The sequence below is a fragment of the Mesocricetus auratus genome, unplaced genomic scaffold (assembly GCF_017639785.1).
Source record: "Mesocricetus auratus isolate SY011 unplaced genomic scaffold, BCM_Maur_2.0 Super-Scaffold_100004, whole genome shotgun sequence".
Classification (NCBI taxonomy): Eukaryota; Metazoa; Chordata; class Mammalia; order Rodentia; family Cricetidae; genus Mesocricetus; species Mesocricetus auratus.
The window spans coordinates 54,438,154-54,448,704 of NW_024429189.1; the positions used below are offsets into that span (position 1 = coordinate 54,438,154).

At 33.8% G+C, this 10,551-nt stretch overlaps 2 protein-coding genes across 2 annotated transcripts; both read left to right on the plus strand.

Annotated features, from left to right (window-relative positions):
- The first annotated feature begins 796 nt into the window (after nt 1-796).
- Nucleotides 797-1,741, plus strand: LOC121140195 (olfactory receptor 5M3-like). The gene has a single exon (XM_040744892.1). It carries the CDS (start codon nt 809-811, stop codon nt 1,739-1,741), a length of 933 nt encoding a protein of 310 aa, XP_040600826.1. The 5' UTR covers nt 797-808.
- Nucleotides 1,742-5,651: 3,910 nt separating this feature from the next.
- On the plus strand, nt 5,652-6,596 carry LOC101835643 (olfactory receptor 5M9). Its single transcript, XM_005065054.3, has one exon. It carries the CDS (start codon nt 5,664-5,666, stop codon nt 6,594-6,596), a length of 933 nt encoding a protein of 310 aa, XP_005065111.1. The 5' UTR covers nt 5,652-5,663.
- The last annotated feature ends 3,955 nt before the right edge of the window (nt 6,597-10,551 follow it).

Sequence of the window (10,551 nt, forward strand, 5' to 3'; positions counted from 1 at the left end):
GTCTATTATTCCATTCATCATCCTCCTTAAAAGCTATTTAAAGTTCTTATTAGATGGAATTGGTATTACACTTTGTTTAATATGAATATCCATTACTTTAGTGGACTATCCATCATTAATATATTGTCTATATGTAGTTCTACAAGTGCATGTATGTATCAATGTGTGCTATAAGTTTTTCAGTTAAACAGGAAGAATAAGAGAAATGCTGTTCTTTTCTGCCCAACTCCTTGTCTTATAAATTGTCTAGGTGGGTTGTGTCTCTCTAGAAACTAAGACAATGTAAGTTCTCCTACTGCTACTCAATGAAAAAAACTGCAGAATTTTTGCCCTCCAAAATATTAGTTACAACAGCCAAGATGCTCCTGTTTCTTTAGAAATATAAACTGTAAACCTGTGTTGAAGATGCAAGCCTGTAACCCTTATCACATGGTCAGGGGAGGCAAGAAGATTTTAAGGTCAGGGTCATCATTAGCTACACACTAAATTTGAGGCTTGCCTGAACTGCATGAAAGCTGATCTCTGCTCCATAAAGAAGAAATAAGATGTGAAATGTGAAATAATTTCTATGAAATAGTTATTCATACTATAGATATTTTGTGTTGATGAGTAGTAATAGATACATTTTAAAGTAAATTTGCAAAATATATAGGAATTATATGTGAAGCTCTGTTAATTATTTAAAAATATTAATCTATACTAAAGAATGCTGTGTTTAGAAAGTATTTATGACTGCAAGTAGCTCTAACTCATTTATTTCATTTTAGTTTTACAGAATTTTATGATTTATATTAGCAGAAGTGAGAAGATGCTCAATTTCACAGATGTGACTGAATTTGTCCTTTTGGGCTTAACCAGTCGAAAGGAACTGCAAGTTCTTTTATTTATTGTTTTTCTCTTGGTGTATATTGTAACTATGGTGGGTAACATTGGCATGATGATATTAATTAAAGTCAGTCCACAACTTAGCAGCCCAATGTATTTTTTCCTCAGCCATTTGTCATTTATTGATGTGTGGTTTTCTTCAAATGTCACACCGAAGATGCTGGAGAACTTGCTGTCAAAGACAAAAACTATTTCTTATGCTGGATGCTTGGTACAGTGCTTCTTCTTCATTGCCCTTGTGCATGTGGAAATCTTCATTCTTTCTGTGATGGCCTTTGATAGGTACATGGCCATTGGGAAGCCTCTGCTTTATGGTAGCAAAATGTCAAGGGTGGTCTGCATTCGCCTCATTTCTTTCCCCTACGTATATGGGTTTCTGACTAGTCTAGCTGCAACATTATGGACTTATGGCTTGTACTTCTGTGGGAAAACTGAGATCAACCACTTCTACTGTGCAGACCCACCTCTCATCAAGATGGCCTGTGCAGGGACTTTTGTGAAAGAGTATACAATGTTATTCCTTGCAGGCATTAACTTCACATATTCTTTGATTGTTGTCATCATCTCCTATCTGTTCATTCTCATTGCCATTCTCAGAATGCGCTCAGCAGAAGGCAGGCGCAAGGCATTTTCCACCTGTGGGTCTCATCTCACAGCAGTTGGCATATTTTATGGTACCCTCATCTTCATGTATCTCAGACGACCCACTGAAGAGTCAGTGGAACAAGGAAAGATGGTGGCCGTGTTCTATACCACAGTGATCCCCATGTTGAATCCCATGATCTACAGTCTGAGGAACAAGGATGTCAAGGAAGCCATGGACAAAGTGATTAGCAGGAAGTTCTTAAGAAAATAAACTAAAAAAATCTTTTTCTTATTTTGTTTTGTATTATTTGTCAGAAAAATGCATGTTATTATGTCAAAATAGAACAGGAATCTTAAGACTATATGGATAGGAAGAAAAATATTTCACACAGATCAGATAAAAGTAAAATGAACTGAGAAATACTGATGAATGCATTAAAATAAATTCAAGTGTATATAAAATTTGAAATGGCACAATATTGAACTTAGAGGTTCACTTGGTTAAATGTTAATTTGCTCTGCTGGAACTAGAATATGTTCTTTCATATTAAATGTGTATCATGTGAGTCTATGCATTTTTATCCATTTAGATATTGATTTTTGGAGACATCAAACAACATATTTAAATTATAATACTAAGGAGAATACAAGTCTGTTTTTTTCTGTCTTATCCTTATTTGATTGTTCTATTTCACAACTTCTTAAAAAGTGAAAAATCATTTGTAATGAGTTTTGAAATAAAATCATGACTTTCTAAAATTCTCTCAGTTGTTTTAGCTATAATTGATTTCTCACTCTTTTTCCATACTTCCAATTTTAATATTCATGTGGTCAAATATCACAATTCTCACATTTCTTCTCTTGAACTATGTTTAGACTGACTAAAGGACAGGTAGAATTGAATTGTCCCTGTGAGATCAGTTCTCTGGAATTAACTTACTAAACCAAATTGGCAGTCTTCTAGAATATTTTGGCTGTGTATTTGTATGATATGGTCCCATTGTATTTTAGATGATTTTTACATTTGAAAGAAAAATTTCAGGATTATCTGTGTTTTAACAACTGTATTGGAATCTTTCAAATGATGATATATGTTTTTATGTATTAACTTATATAGTACAAGTGTGTATGGTTAATTTAAGAACTAACTCTATTACAATTAATTTTCTTAGAAAATCAACTTTGTTGTGGTATAGAAAAAGTCCAACTGAACAAGTATTACTTCTTTTCAAAACTTCATTTTCTTGAGCTATTATATATTAAATGATATATTTTTCTGCAAAGGTGTTCCTACAATGGAATTTCTTCATAATAGGTATGAAGAATTTTAAGACATGTGGGCTCTTGGTTGTTGAAGCATACAGAAGCACAATTTGCCCATGTACAATTCTTTTCTCAACTTAGCAGACCAAATTGATGTAGAATATATTTTAGAGTTGATGGACCTTATTATTTTCTTCAACTTGTCAACTATCTAAACTGGGTATAAAGATATTCCCTCATAATTATTTTACATGTGAATATTTTCTTCATCATGAGGATAATACTAATCACAATGTCATAAAGAAATTCTAATGTTAAAATATGTTGAAGTGAGGTTATACAAATAATTACATATTTTTAATTTCTTCATAATGCAATTAGTGTTAATAGAGATGGCTGTCCTGTGCTATCTGAGTTCATCATGCCAACACTATGAAAGCTTTCTCTAATCTTTATCAATAAGACTATCAGTAACAAAAAAGATATTTGTACAAATTCACAAAATATCAGTTATGAAAATAGATATTTGTACAAATTCACAGAATGCATTAAAACTATTTTGATTATAGATGTCCTTCACTTCATATTTCATTTCCTAATTTACTGTATGCTTGTAGTGCTATCCATTTGTCCAAATTCTGCCAAGTAACTTACACTTTGAACCTAACCTCTTTTGACATCTGAAACTGACACAAAGATACATCTAGCATCCACTGTTGAAGTCATCAATCTGCACACATATATTTAGGATCTATAATTGACATTTTGTGGAGGAAAGTGGACAAAATCTTGTGCCAGTGGGAAACAAGTGAGATGATGTCAACAATGCTGACCTCAGTTTTGAGAACTGTTACTCTATGAAGTTTACTCATTTTCCACCCAGGAGATGTTGTTTGTGTTTCAGTCCCTAGTTCCTTCATAATTATTTTGGGAGATTATTTTAATGTTCTTAATGAGCAAGACTATGTCATATATATTGAGAAATTACCATTTTCTGTTCTCTTCCCCCTTCAAGGTAAGTAAGGCTATATGTTTTAGGACAGTTTCATTTAGAATGATAGTTGGATATAGTAATTTTAGGTGATACTTTCAAGGAAAAATTAATAATATTTTCACTGACTTACTTGTTAACATAGAAATTTGTCATACTCATTACTTTTTAATACACATGAATGGACTTAGAAAGTGATTGTAATAAATAATCCAGTTATTTATAATTTTGTTGTTTATATTTATGAGAAAAATACAATGTTAATATAATCAAATTTCCTGTTTATAAATTACACATTCTACTGTTTTATTAGATGATACTCACTTATGTAATAAATTAATGTTTCCAAAGACATCAGTTGTCATCAGAATTCAGGGCAGAATAAAGGAGTAATGTCTTTTGTCTCTGAAGCCTAGACATCTTTAGAGTTATAGAAACCCAAATTAGTTCATAGACACTTAAGCTTAAATTTAATGTTTTGTTCTGTCTTAGAGAATAATCAGCAATAAATTTCAGTTAAAATTAAAGTGTTATTAGGATATGTTATCAAATAAGTTTGAAAACAGTTCATTAAAAGCTCAAAAGAGGTATTAAGTTAGTTCCTTAGCCCCATGATCTTTCCAGTTAGTAGACATCTGACCCAAGAAGATCTAAATCTCTAACTGCTTCCATTCCTTGATTTATAAAACAGAGTTGCAGACAGAAAACTTACAGCATTATTCATGAAAAATAATTGGCTTTTCATATGAATATTTTAAACCTGGTACTGTGTCACTAGACATTGTGTGTGTGTGTATGTGTGTGTGTGTGTGTGTGTGTGTGTGTGTGTGTGTTTGTGTGTGTGTAGTCCCATATAGTCACTAAGTTAGGAAGTAAGGAATTCCTCAATCAAGAGAATCCCTGTTACAACGGAGCTGTAATTGTACTGAAAGAACACACATTTGATCCTGACTGAACAATTGAGTCAGTGTATGTTTATTAAATGTCTTGATGCTGTAGATTATATATTCATATGTAAAATTGGTGTGCTATTTACCAAGTATTGCCAAGTTAAATTCTAAGGAGAAAATATGGATTATTTACTTTAAGCCAAGGTTTTTACATAGGAAAGGGCATGACGTCAGCTGTATTCTGTAAACTAAGGAACCTTATACTTCACTAAGATATTTGTATATTGTCAATGTAGTTTCAGTGATAAAAATTCATTTGTATATAAACATTTTACCATATGCTTTTTGTATCAATATCATCAAATTTTCATGTTCCTCAAAATGAATATGGAATTTGTTATTCATGCTGTTATGATTCTGCTATTCATGCTGAAGTCATGATTTTCCAAAATCTATGACTTAGGAAAGATTTGCATATTAATTGTCCTAAGTGTTAATATTCAACTCTTTTTCTTTTTATTTCTCCATCTCTCATAAAATATATCCTCACCACAGTTTTTCCTCCCTCTTCTTACAAGTTAGGGTTAGGGTTAGTTCAAATTAATCTGTAAATTACCTCATAATACTGAATTAACAGAAATTCCTTACAGTTTGAGTGACTACATGTCAGTGTTCATTATATGAAAGAGTAATCATGTAGTAAAACATCACTATGGAAAACTGGATCTTTGAGTTTCTGGAGCCTTTATCATTCTTACAATTTATAACATTTAAGATTCCTTCACAACAGATTAATTACAATCCTGGATGTGTATACCAGGCCACCCTATATCAGACTTGAAAATTTAGAAGCTTTCCTGTTACATGATCAAACAAATCATTTTGCATATAGTGTATTTAATTCCAGCAGTAGACACTTGAAAAAATGTGCATCATTCTATAAAGTGCAAACACTAGGATAGGAAATTCAATCAAAACTTTTAAGAATGAAAACATGTATTTATAAATATGTTTTTCTTTGCAGGAAGCATATACTCAGTATTAAGGCAATGCCAAATTTTACAGATGTAACAGAATTCCTTCTTGTGGGCTTAACAAGGCGTCAGGAATTACAGGTACTATTTTTTGTGGTGTTCTTGGTCGTTTACATGGTCACTCTCTTGGGCAACATTGGTATGATAATTTTGATCAGCATCAGCCCTCAGCTTCAGAGTCCTATGTACTTTTTTCTAAGTCATTTATCCTTTGTAGATGTGTTGTTTTCCTCCAATGTTACCCCCAAAATGCTGGAAAACTTATTATCAAAGACAAAAACAATTTCTTATGTAGGGTGTCTGATACAGTGCTACTTTTTCATTGCCCTGGTACACGTGGAGGTCTATATCCTGGCCGTGATGGCCTTCGATCGCTTCATGGCCATCTGCAACCCTTTGCTCTATGGCAGCAAGATGTCCAGGGTTGTCTGTGTCCGCCTCATTTCTGTGCCTTATGTCTATGGATTCTCTGTGAGTCTCATTTGCACACTGTGGACATATGGTTTATATTTCTGTGGGAACTTTGAAATCAACCACTTCTATTGTGCGGATCCTCCTCTCATCAAGATTGCCTGTGGAGGTGTGCATATCAAAGAGTACACGATGATTGTTATTGCCGGAATTAACTTCACATATTCTCTGTCGGTGGTTCTCATTTCATACTCGCTCATTGTAGTTGCTGTGTTGCGCATGCGCTCTGTTGATGGCAGGAAAAAGGCGTTCTCCACCTGTGGATCACACTTGACAGCTGTTTCCATGTTTTACGGAACCCTTATATTCATGTATCTCAGAAGGCCAACGGAGGAGTCCGTGGAGCAGGGAAAGATGGTGGCTGTGTTTTACACCACTGTGATTCCCATGTTGAACCCCATGATCTATAGTCTCAGGAACAAAGATGTGAAAGAAGCAGTCATCAAGGCAGTCTCCAAGGTCAACTTGAGGAAATGACATCGAAGCGGAGCTTTTATAGCCCTGTTAATTCTAATGTATGTGACCAAGCACAAAATCCCTACTTTGGATATCTTTCTGCATACAAACTGACAGATCCGGCTTTGCACAATAGTGATTCACAGCGTGACTGTCCCTTGTTAAGTACGTTTTCTCTGAAGTTCTCAACTATATCATGAAAACCTATATGATTTCAAAACGTGTGATAATTCAATTATTGGAGACATTTGCAAGTATGTTTGGTTAATAAATATTAATAAATATTAAAGTGGAAGTCCTTTACCAGAATTGAATGTTACCTCTTAAGGCTTTTTGAAAACCACATCTGTCTTCAATATAGACTTCCCGTAACAGCTATACTTGAAGCAGGAATTGCAGAGCTCATTTATTTCCAAGCAGTTTATAAACTTGACTATCTACATATATGAAGGATATTATAGAATGTTCTTACTCAAATGAAATTTTAGCACTGAAACTGCATTGAGAGTAGGCAAGTATCGTAGTACAATCTAAGATTGTCCCTCAGTATCTACTTTTCCTTAGTACATGTTTCAGTAATTTGCTTTCTTGTGGGTTAAATGATAAAATGTCTTGTTCACCAAACCAAAGGGCAATAAAGGATAAGTTCTGTGGTATGTTAACCAGACATTTAGGCATAAAGTATCACTATATTACACCTAGCATTGTTGTTTCTACCCTGTTCACACTAACAATATATTGAATTTAAAACACTGAATTAACAGATTAATTTTTTTTAAAAAAAGCTGCTTCAGGTAATTAACCAGGCCACTAAAATTCCATTAGAGTAAGCATGCATACAAATGTGATCAGTACAGTTAAAAATGATAGTCTTTTAAGGCTTCATGTAAAATCCTAAAAGTTTAATTTATCTTGATGGGTCTATTCACACTTACTTCTTTTTAGTTTGCTTTTGCTGAAGGCAGAGGTTTCATTTATAAGTACTTGGTAATTACTGTTATGTTGCCAGCACATGGCCAAACAGAAAGGAGTCATTCCTCACGGTTGAGATTATTTTTGAGTAACTATTGTTTCAATAACAGAGATTATATAATCAAGTATTGGGAGAGGAATCAGAGCAAGAGAATGATAGTAATTTGAACACAGAGAGTAATGATACTCCTAAAGATTGTCAAGAGATTCTTATCCCAAGACTTGAATGTATCTTAAGAAATGTGCTGTTGTATACAGTCCTAAATTTTGACCCTGAGGTTAGGATGGATATTCATAGTTTTAACTGGGATTAGCTTGTAACTTCTTTATGTTTTCAAATTTCCTATACTAGCTTCTTAAGAGTTAGGATGAAATATCAGTTCTAAAGTTGCTCATGGAAAATCTGTAGACTCATAGATTGTCATGCTAGTCTTTGCACTGTAACTTAGTGAACATATTTGTGTGTGTGTGTGTGTGTGTGTGTGTGTGTGTGTGTGATAGTCATGCTAAGGAATCTCTTCAGTATACATTATTTCTGTTTCTATTTTAGGGAAAAATATTGATAACCAAGCTGTGTAACCTAATTTCCATCTTTTCATTTTCAGTTAGGTGTAGTTTTGATACTAAGCTTTAGCAGTAGAATTGTGTTCAGTACTTAAAACTTTCTATTCAAAGCTTCAGCCAATAGACTTTCTCCTCATCTTTATAAAATGTTCCTCTGCTCTCTAAGAGACTGATGGTGGTAAATAGTTGTTGAAGAAATGGTAATTGTGTACTCTAGCAGTATCACCACTGATCCTCTCCTTTCTTCCAATAAAGCTGCTCCTACCTGTGCGGATGCAAGCAAATCTATGTGCTCGCATGTTCACACACACAATATGAAAGTAAGAAGGGAACTTCTGGAAAAGGAGTATGGTATCAGTACGAGAGTGAGGGGCATGCAAGATGATAATGGCAGTGAAAGTAATTAAAATTCATTATACATATGTGTGAAATTATCAAAGAATAAAAAGTGTCCTCACTGAAATGGTTGTGCTAGATAAAGACATGAGTTCACATATTATCATCAGCTTAATTTCTCTCTTATTATATCATTGCATTTAAAGATGAATCTGTTATTACTGTTAGGGCATCCTAATGCTCCCTTCTGTTGATTATCTTATTCTAACACAACATTATGTCTTTGTGTTTCTTCCTTGAACTAATGATGCCCACTCACTAATGGTCAGATTAGTACCTTACGAAGAACATTGAATGGATGATTAATGTTTAAGATGGTGATTATTGAAGTGAGCTTAGACATATGTAAAATAATGTTTAAAATATAAAACCATAATTTAGCTCTCTATTATGGGTTGAATCATGAATCTCCAAATAAACCATGTGAAAAGAATTTTGCTATCAACTGTTAGCATTGTTAGAGGTTATTAAAACTTAGGATATGGGCCTGGATGGAACAAGTATGTTACTGAACTATGCCTTGTATGGGGCACTTTAATTCTAGTGCCTTCCTCCTCTACTTGCTTCCATTACACACTTCCAACAATGATGTTCACTACAGGTGCACAGAAATATGCCCAGAGAATAATGCACTAAGACATCTGAGACTATGAGCCTACATACATTGGTCCTTCTTTAGGTTGATCTTCTCTATTACTTTGAAAATTTGAAGATTAACATATAATAATTCATTCCCTATAGTCAGTATGGGAGTAAACTCAGGTAATGCAATTATTGTCGTGTCTATACCTTTCACTTAATTGTGATTTTCATGTTTGTGTCTTTACTGAGAAAATGACAAATTTTCATATTATAATGAGTGGATAACATTTATTGCTTTAGACATACAACTATGATGTATTCATGCAGTGATGGACACTTAGTTTGTTAGTTCCTTGCCTTTCCTGCTTTGAAGAGAGTTGAAATATACTAGGTATACTGATGATATTTCATTTGAGTCTATGACCAACTGTGGGTTTGCTAGGTCATGTAGTCATCTAATATGTAATTTTTGAAGAATATACCTGTGGTTTTCCATAAAGTCCATACCATTTTACTTTTTTGCCAAAAATGTGTAATGGCTCAAATGAGGTACAGAAAGGATGAGAGAAAAGAACACTGTTCAAAAAAAAATTAAGCAGTAGTCAGAAAGCACTAATAATTCCTAGTTTTTTATTGGATAGCAGGATGATTGCAGTCATTCATAATTATGTCACTAAATATCATCATTAATGCTTTGAATGTTTCAACTCAGAGAAAAGTCAAGTGTTTCATGTTACAGTTGTGATAATTATGCTGTTTTGATGAGTACGTGATGCATGCATCTACTGAAACATTACAATCAAATATATATTTGTACAATGTAAAGAATTTAATAAAATAATAATAGTCCAGAAAACAAAAAAAATATGTTGCCAGAAAATTTCCTGACATTATTCAGCCAGATTGTGATTTGGTTAAGGGCTGCCTATGGGCTAAATCTGGCTCACTGTTCATTCTGTTTTCATGCAGGTTGGCCACTAAAATAGATATTTAAATGGTTGAAATGAGTGTAGTATTAAATATCACATGGAAATGATATGAAATTTGAATTTTAACATGCAAAAGTTTTTTAATTAAAAATCAGAAAACAGTTCAATGTGATAAAAATGTCATGTCATTAATCTATAACATCCAAATTTGATCTGACATATGTTTGAAGGCATCCTCTCTGACACCTGCGTTCAGGGGGGTCTGGGTCAGTCCCATGCTGGCCTCTCAGCCATCAGTCTGAAGTCCATGAGTTCCCCCCTGTTCAGGTCAACTTATTCTGTGGGTCTCACCTGCTCATTCTTGACACCTTTGCTCATCACTCCTCCCTCTTTGCTACTGGTTTCCAGAGTTCAGTTCAGTGTTTAGCTGTGGGTGTCTGCCTCTGTTTTCAGCAGTCACTGGATGAAGGCTCTAGAATGGCATACAAGACAGTCATCAATCTCTTTATGGGGAAGGACATTTAAGGTAACCT

What these genes read in the sequence shown, in the direction of transcription:
- LOC121140195 (XM_040744892.1), top strand. Translation starts at nt 809, where the DNA reads ATGCTCAATTTCACAGATGTGACTGAATTTGTCCTTTTGGGCTTAACC.
- LOC101835643 (XM_005065054.3), top strand. Translation starts at nt 5,664, where the DNA reads ATGCCAAATTTTACAGATGTAACAGAATTCCTTCTTGTGGGCTTAACA.